Below are 25,994 nucleotides of genomic sequence, written 5' to 3'. Positions count from 1 at the left end.
TTCTGCTGGTGCAGTCACTGTGTACATACATTACATTACTGATCCTGAGTTACATCCTGTATTATACCCCAGAGCTGCAGTCACTATTCTGCTTGTGCAGTCACTGTGTCCATACATTACATTACTGATCCTGAGTTACATCCTGTATTATACCCCAGAGCTGCAGTCACTATTCTGCTGGTGCAGTCACTGTGTCCATACATTACATTACAGATCCTGAGTTACGTCCTGTATTATACTCCAGAGCTGCACTCACTATTCTGCTGGTGCAGTCACTGTGTACATACATTACATTACTGATCCTGAGTTACATCCTGTATTATACTCCATAGCTGCACTCACTATTCTGCTGGTGCAGTCACTGTGTACATACATTACATTACTGATCCTGAGTTACATCCTGTATTATACTCCATAGCTGCACTCACTATTCTGCTGGTGCAGTCACTGTGTACATACATTACATTACTGATCCTGAGTTACATCCTGTATTATACTCCAGAGCTGGACTCACTATTCTGCTGGTGCAGTCACTGTGTACATACATTACTGATCCTGAGTTACATCCTATATTATACTCCAGAGCTGCACTCACTATTCTGCTGGTGCAGTCACTGTGTACATACATTACATTACTGATCCTGAGTTACGTCCTGTATTATACTCCATAGCTGCACTCACTATTCTGCTGGTGCAGTCACTGTGTACATACATTACATTACTGATCCTGAGTTACCTCCTGTATTATACTCCAGAGCTGCGCTCACTATTCTGCTGGTGCAGTCACTGTGTACATAAATTACATTACTGATCCTGAGTTACATCCTGTATTCTACTCCAGAGCTGCACTCACTATTCTGCTGGTGCAGTCACTGTGTACATACATTACTGATCCTGAGTTACATCCTGTATTATACTCCAGAGCTGCACTCACTATTCTGCTTCTGAAGTCACTGTGTACATACATTACTGATCCTGAGTTACATCCTGTATTATACTCCAGAGCTGCACTCACTACTCTGCTGGTGCAGTCACTGTGTACATACATTACTGATCCTGTACTCATCCTGAGTTACCTCCTGTATTATACTCCGGAGCTGCACTCACTATTCTGCTGGTGCAGTCACTGTGTACATACATTACTGATCCTGTATTCATCCTGAGTTACATCCTGTATTATACTCCAGAGCTGCACTCACTATTCTGCTGGTGCAGTCACTGTGTAGATACATTACATTACTGATCCTGAGTTACATCCTGTATTATACTCCAGAGCTGCACTCACTATTCTGCTGGTGCAGTCACTGTGTACATACATTACATTACTGATCCTGAGTTACATCCTGTATTATACCCCAGAGCTGCACTCACTATTCTGCTGGTGCAGTCACTGTGTACATACATTACATTACTGATCCTGAGTTACATCCTGTATTATACTCCAGAGCTGCACTCACTATACTGCTGGTGCAGTCACTGTGTACATACATTACATTACTGATCCTGAGTTACATCCTGTATTATACTCCAGAGCTGCACTCACTATTCTGCTGGTGCAGTCACTGTGTACATACATTACATTACTGATCCTGAGTTACATCCTGTATTATACTCAATAGCTGCACTCACTATTCTGCTGGTGCAATCACTGTGTACATACATTACTGATCCTGTACTGATCCTGAGTTACATCCTATATTATACTCCAGAGCTGCACTCACTATTCTGCTGGTGCAGTCACTGTGTACATACATTACATTACTGATCCTGAGTTACATCCTGTATTATACTCCATAGCTGCACTCACTATTCTGCTGGTGCAATCACTGTGTACATACATTACTGATCCTGTACTGATCCTGAGTTACATCCTGTATTATCCTCCAGAGCTGCACTCACTATTCTGCTGGTGCAGTCTCTGTGTACATACATTACATTACTGATCCTGAGTTACCTCCTGTATTACACTCCAGAGCTGCACACACTATTCTGCTGGTGCAGTCACTGTGTACATACATTACATTAATGATTCGGAGTTACATCCTGTATTATACTCCAGAGCTGCACTCACTATTCTGCTGGTGCAGTTACTGTGTACATACATTACATTACTGATCCTGAGTTACATCCTGTATTATACTCCAGAGCTGCACTCACTATTCTGCTGGTGCAGTCACTGTGTACATACATTACATTACTGATCCTGAGTTACATCCTGTATTATACTCCAGAGCTGGACTCACTATTCTGCTGGTGCAGTCACTGTGTACATACATTACTGATCCTGAGTTACATCCTGTATTATACTCCAGAGCTGCACTCACTATTCTGCTGGTGCAGTCACTGTGTACATACATTACATTACTGATCCTGAGTTACATCCTGTATTATACTCCATAGCTGCACTCACTATTCTGCTGGTGCAGTCACTGTGTACATACATTACATTACTGATCCTGAGTTACATCCTGTATTATACTCCAGAGCTGCACTCACTATTATGCTGGTGCAGTCACTGTGTACATACATTACATTACTGATCCTGTACTGATCCTGAGTTACATCCTGTATTATCCTCCAGAGCTGCACTCACTATTCTGCTGGTGCAGTCTCTGTGTACATACATTACATTACTGATCCTGAGTTACCTCCTGTATTACACTCCAGAGCTGCACACACTATTCTGCTGGTGCAGTCACTGTGTACATACATTACATTAATGATTCGGAGTTACATCCTGTATTATACTCCAGAGCTGCACTCACTATTCTGCTGGTGCAGTTACTGTGTACATACATTACATTACTGATCCTGAGTTACATCCTGTATTATACTCCAGAGCTGCACTCACTATTCTGCTGGTGCAGTCACTGTGTACATACATTACATTACTGATCCTGAGTTACATCCTGTATTATACTCCAGAGCTGGACTCACTATTCTGCTGGTGCAGTCACTGTGTACATACATTACTGATCCTGAGTTACATCCTGTATTATACTCCAGAGCTGCACTCACTATTCTGCTGGTGCAGTCACTGTGTACATACATTACATTACTGATCCTGAGTTACATCCTGTATTATACTCCATAGCTGCACTCACTATTCTGCTGGTGCAGTCACTGTGTACATACATTACATTACTGATCCTGAGTTACATCCTGTATTATACTCCAGAGCTGCACTCACTATTCTGCTAGTGCAGTCACTGTTTACATACATTACATTACTGATCCCGAGTTACATCCTGTATTATACTCCATAGCTGCACTCACTATTCTGCTGGTGCAGTCACTGTGTACATTCATAACTGATCCTGTACTGATCCTGAGTTACATCCTATATTATACTCCAGAGCTGCACTCACTATTCTGCTGGTGCAGTCACTGTGTACATACATTACTGATCCTGAGTTACATCCTGTATTATACTCCAGAGCTGCACTCACTATTCTGCTGGTGCAGTCACTGTGTACATACATTACATTACTGATCCTGAGTTACATCCTGTATTATACTCCAGAGCTGCACTCACTATTCTGCTGGTGCAGTCACTGTTTACATACATTACATTACTGATCCTGAGTTACATCCTGTATTATACTCCAGAGCTGCACTCACTATTCTGCTGGTGCAGTCACTGTGTACATACATTACATTACTGATCCTGAGTTACATCCTGTATTATACTCCAGAGCTGGACTCACTATTCTGCTGGTGCAGTCACTGTGTACATACATTACTGATCCTGTACTGATCCTGAGTTACATCCTGTATTATACTCCAGAGCTGCACTCACTATTATGCTGGTGCAGTCACTGTGTACATACATTACATTACTGATCCTGTACTGATCCTGAGTTACATCCTGTATTATCCTCCAGAGCTGCACTCACTATTCTGCTGGTGCAGTCACTGTGTACATACATTACATTACTGATCCTGAGTTACCTCCTGTATTACACTCCAGAGCTGCACTCACTATTCTGCTGGTGCAGTCACTGTGTACATACATTACATTAATGATTCGGAGTTACATCCTGTATTATACTCCAGAGCTGCACTCACTATTCTGCTGGTGCAGTTACTGTGTACATACATTACATTACTGATCCTGAGTTACCTTCTGTATTATACTCCAGAGCTGCACTCACTATTCTGCTGGTGCAGTCACTGTGTACATACATTACATTACTGATCCTGAGTTACATGCTGCATTATACTCCAGAGCTGCACTCACTATTCTGCTGGTGCAGTCACTGTGTACATACATTACATTACTGATCCTGAGTTACCTTCTGTATTATACCCCAGAGCTGCACTCACTATTCTGCTGGTGCAGTCACTGTGTACATACATTACATTACTGATCCTGAGTTACATCCAGTATTATACCCCAGAGCTGCACTCAGTATTCTGCTGGTGCAGTCACTGTGTACATACATTACATTACTGATCCTGAGTTATATACTGTATTATACTCCAGAGCTGCACTCACTATTCTGCTGGTGCAGTCACTGTGTACATACATTACATTACTGATCCTGAGTTACATCCTGTATTATACCCCAGAGCTGCAATCACTATTCTGCTGGTGCAGTTACTGTGTAAGTACATTACATTACTGATCCAGAGTTACATCCTGTATTATACCCCAGAGCTGCACTCACTATTCTGCTGGTGCAATCACTGTGTACATACATTACATTACTGATCCTGAGTTACATCCTGTATTATACTCCAGAGCTGCACTCACTATTCTTCTGGTGCAGTCACTGTGTACATACATTACTGATCCTGAGTTACATCCTGTATTATACTCCAGAGCTGCACTCACTATTCTGCTGGTGCAGTCACTGTGTACATACATTACATTACTGATCCTGAGTTACATCCTGTATTATACTCCATAGCTGCAATCACTATTCTGCTGGTGCAGTCACTGTGTACATACATTACATTACTGATCCTGAGTTACATCCTGTATTATACTCCAGAGCTGCACTCACTATTCTGCTGGTGCAGTCACTGTTTACATACATTACATTACTGATCCTGAGTTACATCCTGTATTATACTCCATAGCTGCACTCACTATTCTGCTGGTGCAGTCACTGTGTACATACATTACATTACTGATCCTGAGTTACATCCTGTATTATACTCCAGAGCTGGACTCACTATTCTGCTGGTGCAGTCACTGTGTACATACATTACTGATCCTGTACTGATCCTGAGTTACATCCTGTATTATACTCCAGAGCTGCACTCACTATTATGCTGGTGCAGTCACTGTGTACATACATTACATTACTGATCCTGTACTGATCCTGAGTTACATCCTGTATTATCCTCCAGAGCTGCACTCACTATTCTGCTGGTGCAGTCACTGTGTACATACATTACATTAATGATTCTGAGATACATCCTGTATTATACTCCAGAGCTGCACTCACTATTCTGCTGGTGCAGTTACCGTGTACATACATTACATTACTGATCCTGAGTTACATCCTGTATTATACTCCAGAGCTGCACTCACTATTCTGCTGGTGCAGTCACTGTGTACATACATTACATTACTGATCCTGAGTTACCTTCTGTATTATACCCCAGAGCTGCACTCACTATTCTGCTGGTGCAGTCACTGTGTACATACATTACATTACTGATCCTGAGTTACATCCAGTATTATACCCCAGAGCTGCACTCACTATTCTGCTGGTGCAGTCACTGTGTACATACATTACATTACTGATCCTGAGTTATATACTGTATTATACTCCAGAGCTGCACTCACTATTCTGCTGATGCAGTCACTGTGTACATACATTACATTACTGATCCTGAGTTACATCCTGTATTATACCCCAGAGCTGCAATCACTATTCTGCTGGTGCAGTTACTGTGTAAGTACATTACATTACTGATCCAGAGTTAGATCCTGTATTATACTCAAGAGCTGCACTCACTATTCTGCTGGTGCAGTCACTGTGTGCATACCTTACATTACTGATCCTGAGTTACATCCTGTATTATACCCCAGAGCTGCAATCACTATTCTGCTGGTGCAGTCACTGTGTACGTACATTACATTACTGATCCAGAGTTACATCCTGTATTATACCCCAGAGCTGCACTCACTATTCTGCTGGTGCAGTCACTGTGTACATACATTATATTACTGATCCAGAGTTACATCCTGTATTATACTCCAGAGCTGCAATCACTATTCTGCTGGTGCAGTCACTGTGTACATACATTACATTACTGATCCTGAGTTACATCCTGTATTATACCCCAGAGCTGCACTCACTAGTCTGCTGGTGCAGTCACTGTGTACATACATTACATTACTGATCCTGAGTTACATCCTGTATTAAACTCCAGAGCTGCACTCACTATTCTGCTGGTGCAGTCACTGTGTACATAATTACATTACTGATCCTGAGTTGCATCCTGTATTATACTCCAGAGCTGCACTCACTATTCTGCTGGTGCAGTCACTGTGTGCATACATTACATTACTGATCCTGAGTTACATCCTGTATTATACCCCAGAGCTGCACTCACTATTCTGCTGGTGCAGTCACTGTGTACATACATTACATTACTGATCCTGAGTTACATCCTGTATTATACTCCAGAGCTGCACTCACTATTCTGCTGGTGCAGTCACTGTGTACATACATTACTGATCCTGAGTTACATCCTGTATTATACCCCAGAGCTGCAATCACTATTCTGCTGGTGCAGTCACTGTGTACATACATTACATTACTGATCCTGTACTGATCCTGAGTTACATCCTGTATTATACTTCAGAGCTGCACTCACTATTCTGCTGGTGCAGTCACTGTGTACATACATTACTGATCCTGAGTTACACCCTGTATTATACCCCAGAGCTGCAATCACTATTCTGCTGGTGCAGTCACTGTGTGCATACATTACATTACTGATCCTGAGTTACATCCTGTATTATACCCCAGAGCTGCACTCACTATTCTGCTGGTGCAGTCACTGTGTACATACATTACATTACTGATCCTGAGTTACATCCTGTATTATACTCCAGAGCTGCACTCACTATTCTGCTGGTGCAGTCACTGTGTACATACATTACTGATCCTGAGTTACATCCTGTATTATACCCCAGAGCTGCAATCACTATTCTGCTGGTGCAGTCACTGTGTACATACATTACATTACTGATCCTGTACTGATCCTGAGTTACATCCTGTATTATACTTCAGAGCTGCACTCACTATTCTGCTGGTGCAGTCACTGTGTACATACATTACTGATCCTGAGTTACACCCTGTATTATACCCCAGAGCTGCAATCACTATTCTGCTGGTGCAGTCACTGTGTACATACATTACATTACTGATCCAGAGTTACATCCTGTATTATACTCCAGAGCTGCACTCACTATTCTGCTGGTGCAGTCACTGTGTACATACATTACTGATCCTGAGTTACATCCTGTATTATACCCCAGAGCTGCAATCACTATTCTGCTGGTGCAGTCACTGTGTACGTACATTACATTACTGATCCAGAGTTACATCCTGTATTATACTCCAGAGCTGCACTCACTATTCTGCTGGTGCAGTCACTGTGTACATACATTACATTACTGATCCTGAGTTACCTCCTGTATTATACCCCAGAGCTGCACTCACTATTCTGCTGGTGCAGTCACTGTGTACATACATTACATTACTGATCCTGAGTTACATCCTGTATTATACTCCAGAGCTGCACTCACTATTCTGCTGGTGCAGTCACTGTGTACATACATTACATTACTGATCCTGAGTTACATCCTGTATTATACCCCAGAGCTGCACTCACTATTCTGCTGGTGCAGTCACTGTGTACATACATTACATTACTGATCCTGAGTTACATCCTGTATTATACTCCAGAGCTGTACTCACTATTCTGCTGGTGCAGTCACTGTGTACATACATTATAATACTGAAATACTGATCATGAGTTACATCCTGTATTATACTCCAGAGCTGCACTCACTATTCTGCTGGTGCAGTCACTGTGTACATACATTACATTACTGATCCTGAGTTACATCCTGTATTATACCCCAGAGCTGCACTCACTATTCTGCTTCTGAAGTCACTGTGTACATACATTACCGATCCGGAGTTACATCCTGTATTATACTCCAGAGCTGCACTCACTATTCTGCTTCTGAAGTCACTGTGTACATACATTACTGATCCTGAGTTACATCCTGTATTATACTCCAGAGCTGCACTCATTACTCTGCTGGTGCAGTCACTATGTACATACATTACATTACTGATCCTGTACTGATCCTGAGTTACATCCTGTATTATACTCCAGAGCTGCACTCACTATTCTGCTGGTGCAGTCACTGTGTACATACATTACATTACTGATCCTGAGTTACATCCTGTATTATACCCCAGAGCTGCACTCACTATTCTGCTTCTGAAGTCACTGTGTACATACATTACCGATCCGGAGTTACATCCTGTATTATACTCCAGAGCTGCACTCACTATTCTGCTTCTGAAGTCACTGTGTACATACATTACTGATCCTGAGTTACATCCTGTATTATACTCCAGAGCTGCACTCATTACTCTGCTGGTGCAGTCACTATGTACATACATTACATTACTGATCCTGTACTGATCCTGAGTTACATCCTGTATTATACTCCAGAGCTGCACTCACTATTCTGCTGGTGCAGTCACTGTGTACATACATTACATTACTGATCCTGAGTTACATCCTGTATTATACTCCAGAGCTGCACTCACTATTCTGCTGGTGCAGTCACTGTGTACATACTGAGTTACATCCTGTATTATACTCCAGAGCTGCACTCACTATTCTGCTGGTGCAGTCACTGTGTACATACATTACATTATTGATCCTGAGTTGCATCCTGTATTATACTCCAGAGCTGCACTCACTATTCTGCTGGTGCAGTCACTGTGTACATACAATACATTACTGATCCTGAGTTACATCCTGTATTATACCCCAGAGCTGCAATCACTATTCAGCTGGTGTAGTCACTGTGTACGTACATTACATTACTGATCCAGAGTTACATTCTGTATTATACCCCAGAGCTGCACTCACTATTCTGCTGGTGCAGTCACTGTGTACATACATTACATTACTGATCCAGAGTTACATCCTGTATTATACTCCAGAGCTGCACTCACTATTCTGCTGGTGCAGTCACTGTGTACACACATTACATTACTGATCCTGAGTTACATCCTGTATTATACCCCAGAGCTGCACTCACTATTCTGCTGGTGCAGTCACTGTGTACATACATTACATTACTGATCCTGAGTTACATCCTGTATTAAACTCCAGAGCTGCACTCACTATTCTGCTGGTGCAGTCACTGTGTACATAATTACATTACTGATCCTGAGTTACATCCTGTATTATACCCCAGAGCTGCACTCACTATTCTGCTGGTGCAGTCACTGTGTACATACATTACATTACTGATCCTGAGTTACATCCTGTATTATACTCCAGAGCTGCACTCACTATTCTGCTGGTGCAGTCACTGTGTACATACATTACATTAATGATCCTGAGTTACATCCTGTATTATACCCCAGAGCTGCACTCACTATTCTGCTGGTGCTGTCACTGTGTACATACATTACATTACTGATGCTGAGTTACATCCTGTATTAAACTCCAGAGCTGCACTCACTATTCTGCTGGTGCAGTCACTGTGTACATAATTACATTACTGATCCTGAGTTACATCCTGTATTATACCCTAGAGCTGCACTCACTATTCGGCTGGTGCAGTCACTGTGTACATACATTACATTACTGATTCTGAGTTACATCCTGTATTATGCTCAAGAGCTGCACTCACTATTCTGCGGGTGCAGTCACTGTGTACATACATTACATTACTGATCCTGTACTGATCCTGAGTTACATCCTGTATTATACTCCAGAGCTGCACTCACTATTCAGCTGGTGCAGTCACTGTGTACATACATTACTGATCCTGAGTTACATCCTGTATTATACCCCAGAGCTGCAATCACTATTCTGCTGGTGCAGTCACTGTGTACGTACATTACATTACTGATCCAGAGTTACATCCTGTATTATACCCCAGAGCTGCACTCACTATTCTGCTGGTGCAGTCACGGTGTACATACATTACATTACTGATCCAGAGTTACATCCTGTATTATACTCCAGAGCTGCACTCACTATTCTGCTGGTGCAGTCACTGTGTACATACATTACATTACTGATCCTGAGTTACATCCCGTATTATACTCCAGAGCTGCACTCACTATTCTGCTTGTGCAGTCACTGTGTACATACATTACATTACTGATCCTGAGTTACATCCTGTATTATACCCCAGAGCTGCACTCACTATTCTGCTGGTGCAGTCACTGTGTACATACATTACATTAATGATCCTGAGTTACCTCCTGTATTACACTCCAGAGCTGCACTCACTATTCTGCTGGTGCAGTCACTGTGTACATACATTACATTAATGATTCGGAGTTACATCCTGTATTATACTCCAGAGCTGCACTCACTATTCTGCTGGTGCAGTTACTGTGTACATACATTACATTACTGATCCTGAGTTACCTTCTGTATTATACTCCAGAGCTGCACTCACTATTCTGCTGGTGCAGTCACTGTGTACATACATTACATTACTGATCCTGAGTTACATGCTGCATTATACTCCAGAGCTGCACTCACTATTCTGCTGGTGCAGTCACTGTGTACATACATTACATTACTGATCCTGAGTTACCTTCTGTATTATACCCCAGAGCTGCACTCACTATTCTGCTGGTGCAGTCACTGTGTACATACATTACATTACTGATCCTGAGTTACATCCAGTATTATACCCCAGAGCTGCACTCACTATTCTGCTGGTGCAGTCACTGTGTACATACATTACATTACTGATCCTGAGTTATATACTGTATTATACTCCAGAGCTGCACTCACTATTCTGCTGGTGCAGTCACTGTGTACATACATTACATTACTGATCCTGAGTTACATCCTGTATTATACCCCAGAGCTGCAATCACTATTCTGCTGGTGCAGTTACTGTGTAAGTACATTACATTACTGATCCAGAGTTACATCCTGTATTATACCCCAGAGCTGCACTCACTATTCTGCTGGTGCAATCACTGTGTACATACATTACATTACTGATCCTGAGTTACATCCTGTATTATACTCCAGAGCTGCACTCACTATTCTGCTGGTGCAGTCACTGTGTACATACATTACTGATCCTGAGTTACATCCTGTATTATACTCCAGAGCTGCACTCACTATTCTGCTGGTGCAGTCACTGTGTACATACATTACATTACTGATCCTGAGTTACATCCTGTATTATACTCCATAGCTGCAATCACTATTCTGCTGGTGCAGTCACTGTGTACATACATTACATTACTGATCCTGAGTTACATCCTGTATTATACTCCAGAGCTGCACTCACTATTCTGCTGGTGCAGTCACTGTTTACATACATTACATTACTGATCCTGAGTTACATCCTGTATTATACTCCATAGCTGCACTCACTATTCTGCTGGTGCAGTCACTGTGTACATACATTACATTACTGATCCTGAGTTACATCCTGTATTATACTCCAGAGCTGGACTCACTATTCTGCTGGTGCAGTCACTGTGTACATACATTACTGATCCTGTACTGATCCTGAGTTACATCCTGTATTATACTCCAGAGCTGCACTCACTATTATGCTGGTGCAGTCACTGTGTACATACATTACATTACTGATCCTGTACTGATCCTGAGTTACATCCTGTATTATCCTCCAGAGCTGCACTCACTATTCTGCTGGTGCAGTCACTGTGTACATACATTACATTAATGATTCTGAGATACATCCTGTATTATACTCCAGAGCTGCCCTCACTATTCTGCTGGTGCAGTTACCGTGTACATACATTACATTACTGATCCTGAGTTACATCCTGTATTATACTCCAGAGCTGCACTCACTATTCTGCTGGTGCAGTCACTGTGTACATACATTACATTACTGATCCTGAGTTACCTTCTGTATTATACCCCAGAGCTGCACTCACTATTCTGCTGGTGCAGTCACTGTGTACATACATTACATTACTGATCCTGAGTTACATCCAGTATTATACCCCAGAGCTGCACTCACTATTCTGCTGGTGCAGTCACTGTGTACATACATTACATTACTGATCCTGAGTTATATACTGTATTATACTCCAGAGCTGCACTCACTATTCTGCTGATGCAGTCACTGTGTACATACATTACATTACTGATCCTGAGTTACATCCTGTATTATACCCCAGAGCTGCAATCACTATTCTGCTGGTGCAGTTACTGTGTAAGTACATTACATTACTGATCCAGAGTTAGATCCTGTATTATACTCAAGAGCTGCACTCACTATTCTGCTGGTGCAGTCACTGTGTGCATACCTTACATTACTGATCCTGAGTTACATCCTGTATTATACCCCAGAGCTGCAATCACTATTCTGCTGGTGCAGTCACTGTGTACGTACATTACATTACTGATCCAGAGTTACATCCTGTATTATACCCCAGAGCTGCACTCACTATTCTGCTGGTGCAGTCACTGTGTACATACATTATATTACTGATCCAGAGTTACATCCTGTATTATACTCCAGAGCTGCACTCACTATTCTGCTGGTGCAGTCACTGTGTACATACATTACATTACTGATCCTGAGTTACATCCTGTATTATACCCCAGAGCTGCACTCACTAGTCTGCTGGTGCAGTCACTGTGTACATACATTACATTACTGATCCTGAGTTACATCCTGTATTAAACTCCAGAGCTGCACTCACTATTCTGCTGGTGCAGTCACTGTGTACATAATTACATTACTGATCCTGAGTTGCATCCTGTATTATACTCCAGAGCTGCACTCACTATTCTGCTGGTGCAGTCACTGTGTGCATACATTACATTACTGATCCTGAGTTACATCCTGTATTATACCCCAGAGCTGCACTCACTATTCTGCTGGTGCAGTCACTGTGTACATACATTACATTACTGATCCTGAGTTACATCCTGTATTATACTCCAGAGCTGCACTCACTATTCTGCTGGTGCAGTCACTGTGTACATACATTACTGATCCTGAGTTACATCCTGTATTATACCCCAGAGCTGCAATCACTATTCTGCTGGTGCAGTCACTGTGTACATACATTACATTACTGATCCTGTACTGATCCTGAGTTACATCCTGTATTATACTTCAGAGCTGCACTCACTATTCTGCTGGTGCAGTCACTGTGTACATACATTACTGATCCTGAGTTACACCCTGTATTATACCCCAGAGCTGCAATCACTATTCTGCTGGTGCAGTCACTGTGTGCATACATTACATTACTGATCCTGAGTTACATCCTGTATTATACCCCAGAGCTGCACTCACTATTCTGCTGGTGCAGTCACTGTGTACATACATTACATTACTGATCCTGAGTTACATCCTGTATTATACTCCAGAGCTGCACTCACTATTCTGCTGGTGCAGTCACTGTGTACATACATTACTGATCCTGAGTTACATCCTGTATTATACCCCAGAGCTGCAATCACTATTCTGCTGGTGCAGTCACTGTGTACATACATTACATTACTGATCCTGTACTGATCCTGAGTTACATCCTGTATTATACTTCAGAGCTGCACTCACTATTCTGCTGGTGCAGTCACTGTGTACATACATTACTGATCCTGAGTTACACCCTGTATTATACCCCAGAGCTGCAATCACTATTCTGCTGGTGCAGTCACTGTGTACATACATTACATTACTGATCCAGAGTTACATCCTGTATTATACTCCAGAGCTGCACTCACTATTCTGCTGGTGCAGTCACTGTGTACATACATTACTGATCCTGAGTTACATCCTGTATTATACCCCAGAGCTGCAATCACTATTCTGCTGGTGCAGTCACTGTGTACGTACATTACATTACTGATCCAGAGTTACATCCTGTATTATACTCCAGAGCTGCACTCACTATTCTGCTGGTGCAGTCACTGTGTACATACATTACATTACTGATCCTGAGTTACCTCCTGTATTATACCCCAGAGCTGCACTCACTATTCTGCTGGTGCAGTCACTGTGTACATACATTACATTACTGATCCTGAGTTACATCCTGTATTATACTCCAGAGCTGCACTCACTATTCTGCTGGTGCAGTCCCTGTGTACATACATTACATTACTGATCCTGAGTTACATCCTGTATTATACCCCAGAGCTGCACTCACTATTCTGCTGGTGCAGTCACTGTGTACATACATTACATTACTGATCCTGAGTTACATCCTGTATTATACTCCAGAGCTGTACTCACTATTCTGCTGGTGCAGTCACTGTGTACATACATTATAATACTGAAATACTGATCATGAGTTACATCCTGTATTATACTCCAGAGCTGCACTCACTATTCTGCTGGTGCAGTCACTGTGTACATACATTACATTACTGATCCTGAGTTACATCCTGTATTATACCCCAGAGCTGCACTCACTATTCTGCTTCTGAAGTCACTGTGTACATACATTACCGATCCGGAGTTACATCCTGTATTATACTCCAGAGCTGCACTCACTATTCTGCTTCTGAAGTCACTGTGTACATACATTACTGATCCTGAGTTACATCCTGTATTATACTCCAGAGCTGCACTCATTACTCTGCTGGTGCAGTCACTATGTACATACATTACATTACTGATCCTGTACTGATCCTGAGTTACATCCTGTATTATACTCCAGAGCTGCACTCACTATTCTGCTGGTGCAGTCACTGTGTACATACATTACATTACTGATCCTGAGTTACATCCTGTATTATACCCCAGAGCTGCACTCACTATTCTGCTTCTGAAGTCACTGTGTACATACATTACCGATCCGGAGTTACATCCTGTATTATACTCCAGAGCTGCACTCACTATTCTGCTTCTGAAGTCACTGTGTACATACATTACTGATCCTGAGTTACATCCTGTATTATACTCCAGAGCTGCACTCATTACTCTGCTGGTGCAGTCACTATGTACATACATTACATTACTGATCCTGTACTGATCCTGAGTTACATCCTGTATTATACTCCAGAGCTGCACTCACTATTCTGCTGGTGCAGTCACTGTGTACATACATTACATTACTGATCCTGAGTTACATCCTGTATTATACTCCAGAGCTGCACTCACTATTCTGCTGGTGCAGTCACTGTGTACATACTGAGTTACATCCTGTATTATACTCCAGAGCTGCACTCACTATTCTGCTGGTGCAGTCACTGTGTACATACATTACATTATTGATCCTGAGTTGCATCCTGTATTATACTCCAGAGCTGCACTCACTATTCTGCTGGTGCAGTCACTGTGTACATACAATACATTACTGATCCTGAGTTACATCCTGTATTATACCCCAGAGCTGCAATCACTATTCAGCTGGTGTAGTCACTGTGTACGTACATTACATTACTGATCCAGAGTTACATCCTGTATTATACCCCAGAGCTGCACTCACTATTCTGCTGGTGCAGTCACTGTGTACATACATTACATTACTGATCCAGAGTTACATCCTGTATTATACTCCAGAGCTGCACTCACTATTCTGCTGGTGCAGTCACTGTGTACACACATTACATTACTGATCCTGAGTTATATCCTGTATTATACCCCAGAGCTGCACTCACTATTCTGCTGGTGCAGTCACTGTGTACATACATTACATTACTGATCCTGAGTTACATCCTGTATTAAACTCCAGAGCTGCACTCACTATTCTGCTGGTGCAGTCACTGTGTACATAATTACATTACTGATCCTGAGTTACATCCTGTATTATACCCCAGAGCTGCACTCACTATTCTGCTGGTGCAGTCACTGTGTACATACATTACATTACTGATCCTGAGTTACATCCTGTATTATACTCCAGAGCTGCACTCACTATTCTGCTGGTGCAGTCACTGTGTACATACATTACATTAATGATCCTGAGTTACATCCTGTATTATACCCCAGAGCTGCACTCACTATTCTGCTGGTGCTGTCACTGTGTACATACATTACATTACTGATGCTGAGTTACATCCTGTATTAAACTCCAGAGCTGCACTCACTATTCTGCTGGTGCAGTCACTGTGTACATAATTACATTACTGATCCTGAGTTACATCCTGTATTATACCCTAGAGCTGCACTCACTATTCTGCTGGTGCAGTCACTGTGTACATACATTACATTACTGATTCTGAGTTACATCCTGTATTATGCTCAAGAGCTGCACTCACTATTCTGCGGGTGCAGTCACTGTGTACATACATTACATTACTGATCCTGTACTGATCCTGAGTTACATCCTGTATTATACTCCAGAGCTGCACTCACTATTCTGCTGGTGCAGTCACTGTGTACATACATTACTGATCCTGAGTTACATCCTGTATTATACCCCAGAGCTGCAATCACTATTCTGCTGGTGCAGTCACTGTGTACGTACATTACATTACTGATCCAGAGTTACATCCTGTATTATACCCCAGAGCTGCACTCACTATTCTGCTGGTGCAGTCACGGTGTACATACATTACATTACTGATCCAGAGTTACATCCTGTATTATACTCCAGAGCTGCACTCACTATTCTGCTGGTGCAGTCACTGTGTACATACATTACATTACTGATCCTGAGTTACATCCCGTATTATACTCCAGAGCTGCACTCACTATTCTGCTTGTGCAGTCACTGTGTACATACATTACATTACTGATCCTGAGTTACATCCTGTATTATACCCCAGAGCTGCACTCACTATTCTGCTGGTGCAGTCACTGTGTACATACATTACAATACTGATCCTGAGTTACATCCTGTATTATACTCCAGAGCTGCACTCACTATTCTGCTTCTGAAGTCACTGTGTACATACATTACTGATCCTGAGTTACATCCTGTATTATACTCCAGAGCTGCACTCACTATTCTGCTTCTGAAGTCACTGTGTACATACATTACTGATCCTGAGTTACATCCTGTATTATACTCCAGAGCTGCACTCACTACTCTGCTGGTGCAGTCACTATGTACATACATTACATTACTGATCCTGTACTGATCCTGAGTTACATCCTGTATTATACTCCAGAGCTGCACTCACTATTCTGCTGGTGCAGTCACTGTGTACATACATTACATTACTGATCCTGAGTTACATCCTGTATTATACCCCAGAGCTGCACTCACTATTCTGCTGGTGCAGTCACTGTGTATATACATTACATTACTGATCCTGAGTTACATCTTGCATTATACTCCAGAGCTGCACTCACTATTCTGCTGGTGCAGTCACTGTGTACATACATTACATTACTGATCCTGAGTTACATCCTGTATTATACTCCAGAGCTGCACTCACTATTCTGCTGGTGCTGTCACTGTGTACATACATTACATTACTGATCCTGAGTTACATCCTGTATTATACTCCAGAGCTGCACTCACTATTCTGCTGGTGCTGTCACTGTGTACATACATTACATTACTGATCCTGAGTTACATCCAGTATTATACTCCAGAGCTGCACTCACTATTCTGCTGGTGCAGTCACTGTGTACATACATTACTGATCCTGAGTTACATCCTGTATTATACTCCAGAGCTGCACTCACTATTCTGCTGGTGCTGTCACTGTGTACATACATTACATTACTGATCCTGAGTTTCCTCCTGTATTATACTCCAGAGCTGCACTCACTATTCTGCTGGTGCAGTCACTGTGTACATACATTACTGATCCTGAGTTACATCCAGTATTATACTCCAGAGCTGCACTCACTATTCTGCTGGTGCAGTCACTGTGTACATACATTACATTACTGATCCTGAGTTACATCCTGTATTATACCCCAGAGCTGCACTCACTATTCTGCTGGTGCAGTCACTGTGTACATACATTACTGATCCTGAGTTACATCCTGTATTATACCCCAGAGCTGCACTCACTATTCTGCTGGTGCAATCACTGTGTACATACATTACATTACTGATCCCGAGTTACATCCTGTATTATACCCCAGAGCTGCACTCACTATTCTGCTGGTGCAGTCACTGTGTACATACATTACTGATCCTGAGTTACATCCAGTATTATACTCCAGAGCTGCACTCACTATTCTGCTGGTGCAGTCACTGTGTACATACATTACATTACTGATCCTGAGTTACATCCTGTATTATACTCCAGAGCTGCACTCACTATTCTGCTGGTGCAGTCACTGTGTACATACATTACATTACTGATCCAGTATATACCCCAGAGCTGTGACGTCACTGTCATATCTATGTACCTAGAGGCCGCGGTATATCTGTCGCTTTTAGCGTTTCTCTGTAACCATAGCAACCGCTGGAGTTCGACTGATTCGTCACTTTATGGCACAGCTGTTTCACCGCTCTATCAGCTTACTTCCCGTGAAGTGCCGACTCTATGATATGCTGAGGGGAAATGACGTCAGTGTAATTCAAAAATTTGTCCGCGCTTCTGTCAGTTCTCAGGTGAGTGCGGTCATGTGACCTGCGCCGCTCGCTGCGCAATTAACATTACGTGTGGTCTGTTCTGTGGCTGTGTATCCCGCCGGCAGCCCGCAGAGGCAGCATAGTGGAGGTGACGTCACCGATGTTACATGATGGGGGAAGGTTTGGAGTATTTTATTAGTGTGTAGTTGTTTTTTTTTAATCATTTTTTTAAATTTTATTTATGATTTGTAAAAGTAAAAAACATGAAAGCACTTGATTCTGTTTGGAAACAGTCAGCAAGCTGCTGCAGACAGGTGTGTGGTATTTGTGCCTCCTGGGTGACTTTCTAGGGTGGAGGACATCCTGCGCTTTTAGCCGTGTTATTAAGTATTTGGGCGTTTTGGGTCATTGGCGAGTCTCATTAACCCCTTCCTGACACGGTCCTGATGTTTGGAAGGATCCGGGAGAAGGTCAGTATACAGCGGGTGACGGCTGTACTGTACAGCCGACTCCCCATAGGTGCCTCAGTAAAGTGCGACTCCGACATCTCCAGGGTGGGGGGCTGTATAGTGTAATCGGAGGGCGCCGACGGGTTGTCATGGTGATCGCTAAATGCTCTTTGACAAAACGGAGGTTATCACTGTGCTGGGCCGGATGAGATCCGGAAAGTATAAATAAAGTTGTTTTTTTTTATTCACCAACGCGTTTCAGCACCGGACCGGCTCCTTTCTCAAGGTAAAATATCAAGTGACTAAATCCCTCTGTAACTGCCGGATCTGTAGGAATTTCTGCTGCTGATTTAGTGAAGCCCATAAGCCGCGCCGGGTGCCGCGCAGGTGACCGTAGTAAAAAAATAATCACATTTGTATCTGTTTTCTGTTGTTCTTCATAGAATATTAATGGGGGGAAAAAAACCTTATTAGGTGTCGTGGCTGTAAAACTCTGAAATAAACAGAAAAAAACGATTCAGACACCCGAAAACAGGAGCAAAACCTCATCTCCTGGCGCATTAAACCTTGTTTTTAAGCCCTGAACATTCGTTGCCAACTTTGTACTGATGTGCAGAATAATAAGGTCACACAAAAAAAGAATAACGGCCAGCTTGTGGGATTGTCTTACCCCCTCCTAGAAGTTTTGTCCTGTTGTCAGTACATTGTAGGGTAAGGTGAATGGTGTCAAACAACTCTGCTCGTCCCACAGACCAAAAAAAACCCTCCTAACAGTGATTCTGACGGAAAAGTAAAAAAGTGGAACAAGAGGAGGAGAAACAAAAGCTTTGTCTGTCATTTAGGGGTTAATACGGGAGAAGGACAGTGACTTGTACAACGGGATTTCAGCTCTGGTGTGTAATTCTGCTATGTGAGCAGTGGTGTGGGGAACGCGATTTCTCCTTTTTATATGTTTTTTTTACAGATGGATTTCTTAGAGCAGCTTCTTGCTGAAGATGAAGATAATCTGTGCTCCTATACAATGAGCGACCTCGAGGTTTGTCTCCAGCCTTATATATTTATATATGTGCCTGCGCTGGCGGACATGTGCACGGGGTGTTCTGTAGTTGGTAGTGATCCACGTATGATGTTCCCCATGATTGGGGCATTCTTCTCTTGTGGCAATTTTTAGTCTTCATATAAACTGGGATAGAAGCTGCCAAATCTTGAAAAATGTGTGCAGAGTATTTCAGGAGAGTAATATGCTGACTTGTGATCAGTCCACTCATGATGGTGAGGTCAGGGCTGTAAACGACAGAAGCCGAGTCCTGTGGATCACCCCAGCAGCACAGAATATTTCAGGAGAAAGAGTCTGTTACTGTTGAGAAAGGTCCCAAACCTGACAATTATAAAGTGTAAATAGCTATAGCAGCACAGAGTATTTCAGGAGAGGTGGATGCTGATCAGCCTAACTTAATTGCTGTGTTCTCTGCAGAACGTTGTTCAGCTCTTGATGGATGAAGTCCGATCACAACAAGAAAAAATAGATGAAACGAAGGCAGATTTACAAAAAATGGAGGCTGAGGTCACCGAAAGGTAAATTGAATGGGTATTATAATGTCATAACGGAAACCTGTGCGTGTCCATAGTGACTGTACCAGCAGAATAGTGAGCGCAGCTCTGGAATATAATGTAGGAAGTAACTCAGGAATAATGATGTAATGTATGTACACAGTGACTTGCACCAGCAGAATAGTGAGTGCAGCTCTGGAGTATAATACAGGAAGTAACTCAGGATCAGTAATGTAATGTATGTACACAGTGACTGCACCAGCAGAATAGTGAGTGCAGCTCTGGAGTATAATACAGGATGTAACTCAGGATCAGTAATGTAATGTATGTACACAGTGACTGCACCAGCAGAATAGTGAGCGCAGCTCTGGAGTATAATACAGGATGTAACTCAGGATCAGTAATGTAATGTATGTACACAGTGACTGCACCAGCAGAATAGTGAGTGCAGCTCTGGAGTATAATACAGGATGTAACACAGGATCAGTACAGGATCAGTAATGTCTGTACACAGTGACTCCACCGGCAGAATAATGAGTGCAGCTCTGGGGTATAATACTCTGGATCAGTGATGTCACATATAATGGGCTCTCAGTGTTGTGACTGATTCTCGGGTGATGACTTTCTTCAGCAGTGTGAGGAGGGACTATTTGATGTCTCTGCTGGCTCAGACTCTTCCTCAGCGAGAAGCTCTGGAGGAAGAAGTGAGATGTCAGGAGAAGCTCCTGGTGGCGACACGTGAAATGGAAAAGTTACGTGAAGCTCGGGGTGCGGCGTCCCGGTAATCTGCTCTCCTTTTCCTTTTCCTTTTTTGCATTGATAGGATTTCATGGTGGATATCATTACTATCAGCACCTCGTAGTGATACTGCGGCAGTTTGTCCACTTCAGACATTTAAAGCAATAGTAATCCTCGCTGAGCTTGTTCAGATGAGCTACACAGGGAAATACAGATGCAGTGTAAAGCATGGAAGAGAGATGCGTACCACACTTCTTCTGATGAGACACGTGGTGGGTTGCATGCTAGGATACCCTTCAGAAGTCTGTGCTGCTAAGTTACTGATCATATTAATTATCCCTAATAGAGCAAAGCTGCAGTGTAAAGCAAGGGAGAGACTTCACTTTAGCCTCTGAGATGATTGGTGGATGTCAGATTCCCCACCCCCGGACGCTGAGGTTTCCTCCTAGTGTTCTGTACAGACGACGGCCGGCAGTTCTGGGTGGGATCGCAGGACAATCAGTGGTCTCTCCTCTTTTTCTGCAGCGGAGACTTAGAAACGCGACTGGTGGAAGCAGAAAGTCTCGGGGCGGCGAGGAGTCAGCAGGAGAAGAGTCAGCAGGAGAAGGTGGGAACTCTGCGGGCGGCACTGGTAAAATCCGAGGCCAAACTGGGAGAAACCACGGCCGAGCTGCAGATGGGTAAGATACACGGGGGACGATGGCTGAGATACAGACAGTGAGATACACGGGGACACAGCAGAGATTCTGTCCTGCACCAAAAACTGTTAGATTATTTTTTTCTCATGTTTCAGTGGAGTCGGAGCTTCTTGCTGTACAGGACAGACTCGCTGCCCAGCCCCTGGCCCGGGGTGAGGCTGCCCAGCGCCTGGCCCGGGGTGAGGCTGCCCAGCGCCTGGCCCGGGGTGAGGCTGCCCAGCGCCTGGCCCGGGGTGAGGCTGCCCAGCGCCTGGCCCGGGGTGAGGCTGCCCAGCGCCTGGCCCGGGGTGAGGCTGCCCAGCGCCTGGCCCGGGGTGAGGCTGCCCAGCGCCTGGCCCGGGGTGAGGCTGCCCGGGGTGAGGCTGCCCAGCTCCCGGCTCGGGGTGAGGCTGCCCGGGATGAGGCTGCCCGGGGTGATGCTGCGCAGGTGATCCGCATGTGTATGGAGGAGATGGGCTTACTGCAAGAAAAACGGCTCAAGAAATGATATTGGCCATCATCACTGACTACGAGGTAAGAGGCGGAGCGGCGGCCGCAGTTTTAGTGGGGGCTTTGTATTATTGTCCTGTCCTTGTAGTGTTGATAGTTTTTCTTACTGATATTCTTTGTTTTTGTTTTCCACCATTTTTAGTGCTTTCCATCGTGTCCGCAGCTCCTCTGCATCCCCAGACTCTGGCCGGCACCTTAGCCCATCACTGCCTGGGCCTCGGGGTAATTTTATCCAAGATTCCTTAGTTTTATTTATACTAATTATTTAATACAATAGAGATTTTATAAATCAATGTGGCGACACAGACTGAATGATGAAAGTATTTCCCATGCAATCCCAGATCCGCCCAGCAGGGGGCGCATGGTGCTAACATAATAAATTCTGTAGCGTGAAGTTGACGCTCCGTGACGTCTTATGTCTCCTGACCGGTCGTATTATCCGAGTCGCCGTTTATATCCGCCCCGTGTCAAATTATTCAAGAAAAGGATGTATAGAAATGCTTTGTATAGGTTATAATAAAATGTAACTGAACATGAACTACGAGCTTCTCTGGAGAAAATGTGTCGTACATTTATATTGTAACATATACTGTATTTCGAAAAGCAGACCTGCAGTGTAAAGTATCGACCTTAAGGGGATGAGTTGAATACTTGTTCCTAGTGAGTCCCGCCTTTCTGACTCCTTAGTAACAGGATGAGTCGTCGACCCCCCCCTCCTTCCGACCAGCCGAGGTGAGAGGGGGTCCTTTCACATGGTCATACGTCGGGGCCAATGGGGCCCAATGTTTTGCACCACGGGGAGAGGGACAATGGGGACTTTATACACCAGGGGAATGGGGTTGAAGGAAAAACTGAAACTCAATGCTTTCTTCCATGTAGTGTGTGTATATAATCTATCTATAATATAACCGGGGATGCGTCCCTCTGTCTGAAGCCTCGATAGACTGCTCATGTGCGACGTGCAGTCTGGCTCCAGACAGAATCAGGCATCCAGCCGTTACAGGTAAGAGGAGTGTATGGCGCCGGAGATCTTAGACACTGAACACATACCGCGATCTCCGGTGCCATACTTACCTGACCGGGAGGAGTGTTGTCGCGGCGCCTCTCTTCTGGCTGGAGGCCGGGGCAGGAGGCGCTGTCCGGCACCAATTTACTGAAGACACATTTGCAGTGTGTCTTCAGCAAAATGGCGCCGGACAGAGCGGTGCTCCGGCGCCGCACTCCTCCCCCGGCCTCCAGCAGAACAGGACGCAGCAGCGCTGGAGCACAGAGAAGAAAGGTGAGTATAAGTATTTATTTTTTTGTATGTGTGTACAGCGTGAAAAGGATGAGGGGGGCCACACATACCGAGATTGAGGGGTGAGGGGATCATGCATACCAGGATTGGGGGGTGAGGGGATCATGCATACCAGGATTGGGGGGTGAGGGGATCATGCATACCAGGATTGGGGGGTGAGAGGATCACGCATACCAGGATTGGGGGATGAGGGGTACCACACATACCATTATTGGGGGATGAGGGGACCATGCATACCAGGATTGGGGGGTGAGGGGTGCCATGCATACCAGAATAGGGATGAGGGGTACCATGCATTCCAGGATGAGGGGGTACCATACATACTAGAATAGGGATGAGGGGTATCATACATACAGGATAAGGGATACCAGGATTGGGGATGAGGGGTGCCATGCATATCAGGATTGGAGATGAGGGGTGCCATGCATACCAGGATTGGGGGGTGAGGGGTGCCATGCATACCAGGATGAGGGGGTACCATACATACTAGAATAGGGATGAGGGGTATCATACATACAGGATAAGGATAAGGGATACCAGGATTGGGGATGAGGGGTGCCATGCATATCAGGATTGGGGATGAGGGGTGCCATGCATACCAGGATTGGGGATGAGGGGTGCCATGCATATCAGGATTGGGGATGAGGAGGCCATGTGTACCAGGATTGGGGATGAGGGGTGCCATGCATACCAGGATAGGATGGTGGGGACAGGAGGGGGGCTGCACATACCAGCATGGGAGACCATATACCAATAAAAATGCTCGCCACCCGGGCGTAGAACGGGTTCAATAGCTAAGTGTGTGTATATATATATGTACACACACTGCTCAAAAAAATAAAGGGAACACTGAAATACCACATCCTAGATGTGAATGGATGAAATCTTCTCATTGAATACTTTGTTCTGTACAAAGCTGAATGTGCTGACAACAAAATCACACAAAAATCATCAATGGAAATCACATTTATTAACCAATGGAGGCCTGGATTTGGAGTCACCCCCAAAATTAAAGTGGAAAAACACACTACAGGCTGATCCAACTCTGATGTAATGTCCTTAAAACAAGTCACAATGAGTCTCAGTATTGTGTGTGGCCTCCACGTGCCTGTATGACCTCCCTACAATGCCTGGGCATGCTTCTGATGAGGCTGAGTATTGTGTGTGGCCTCCACGTGCCTGTATGACCTCCCTACAACGCCTGGGCATGCTTCTGATGAGGCTGAGTATTGTGTGTGGCCTCCACGTGCCTGTATGACCTCTCTACAACGCCTGGGCATGCTCCTGATGAGGCTGAGTATTGTGTGTGGCCTCCACATGCCTGTATGACCTCCCTACAACGCCTGGGCATGCTCCTGATGAGGCTGAGTATTGTGTGTGGCCTCCACATGCCTGTATGACCTCCCTACAATGCCTGGGAATGCTCCTGATGAGGCTGAGTATTGTGTGTGGCCTCCACGTGCCTGTATGACCTCCCTACAACGCCTGGGCATGCTCCTGATAAGGCTGAGTATTGTGTGGCCTCCACGTGCCTGTATGACCTCCCTACAACGCCTGGGCATGCTCCTGATGAGGCTGAGTATTGTGTGGCCTCCACGTGCCTGTATGACCTCCCTACAACGCCTGGGCATGCTCCTGATGAGGCTGAGTATTGTGTGGCCTCCACGTGCCTGTATGACCTCCCTACAACGCCTGGGCATGCTCCTGATGAGGCTGAGTATTGTGTGGCCTCCACGTGCCTGTATGGCCTCCCTACAACGCCTGGGCATGCTCCTGATGAGGTTGCGGATGGTCTCCTGTGGGATCTCCTCCCAGACCTGGACTAAAGCATCCGCCAACTCCTGGACAGTCTGTGGTGCAACGTGACGTTGGTGGATGGAGCGAGACATGATGTCCCAGATGTGCTCAATCGGATTCAGGTCTGGGGAACGGGCGGGCCAGTCCATAGCTTCAATGCCTTCATCTTGCAGGAACTGCTGACACACTCCAGCCACATGAGGTCTGGCATTGTCCTGCATTAGGAGGAACCCAGGGCCAACCGCACCAGCATATGGTCCCACAAGGGGTCTGAGGATCTCATCTCGGTACCTAA

At 44.3% G+C, this 25,994-nt stretch overlaps 1 protein-coding gene across 6 annotated transcripts; it reads left to right on the top strand.

The window, feature by feature from the left end:
* Window positions 1-18,634: 18,634 nt before the first annotated feature.
* On the top strand, window positions 18,635-23,111 carry LOC141161921 (uncharacterized). Of its 6 annotated transcripts, none has more exons than XM_073647459.1 (7): window positions 18,635-18,719; window positions 20,094-20,165; window positions 20,604-20,704; window positions 21,312-21,461; window positions 21,944-22,098; window positions 22,212-22,629; window positions 22,748-23,111. In XM_073647459.1, the coding sequence occupies exons 1-6, from the start codon at window positions 18,657-18,659 to the stop codon at window positions 22,601-22,603; spliced, it is 933 nt and encodes a 310-aa protein (XP_073503560.1). In that variant the 5' UTR covers window positions 18,635-18,656; the 3' UTR covers window positions 22,604-22,629; window positions 22,748-23,111. The 6 variants fall into 6 exon arrangements, with proteins under 6 accessions (XP_073503560.1, XP_073503562.1, XP_073503564.1 ...); XM_073647461.1 differs by having other exon boundaries at window positions 18,711-18,828; XM_073647463.1 differs by lacking the exon at window positions 18,635-18,719 and adding an exon at window positions 18,727-18,860.
* Window positions 23,112-25,994: the final 2,883 nt, after the last annotated feature.

The sequence above is a fragment of the Phyllobates terribilis genome, unplaced genomic scaffold (assembly GCF_046119375.1).
Source record: "Phyllobates terribilis strain yellow unplaced genomic scaffold, ASM4611937v1 Scaffold_9__5_contigs__length_417890890, whole genome shotgun sequence".
Classification (NCBI taxonomy): Eukaryota; Metazoa; Chordata; class Amphibia; order Anura; family Dendrobatidae; genus Phyllobates; species Phyllobates terribilis.
Note: the sequence above shows the minus strand (reverse complement) of the source record. Positions and strands in the feature narration are given on the sequence as shown.

What these genes read in the sequence shown, in the direction of transcription:
- LOC141161921 (XM_073647459.1), top strand. Translation starts at nt 18,657, where the DNA reads ATGCTGAGGGGAAATGACGTCAGTGTAATTCAAAAATTTGTCCGCGCT. An exon ending in GCGCTTCTGTCAGTTCTCAG is followed by an intron (nt 18,720 to 20,093) that starts GTGAGTGCGGTC and finishes TTTTTTTTACAG; the next exon opens with ATGGATTTCTTAGAGCAGCT. An exon ending in ATACAATGAGCGACCTCGAG is followed by an intron (nt 20,166 to 20,603) that starts GTTTGTCTCCAG and finishes TGTTCTCTGCAG; the next exon opens with AACGTTGTTCAGCTCTTGAT.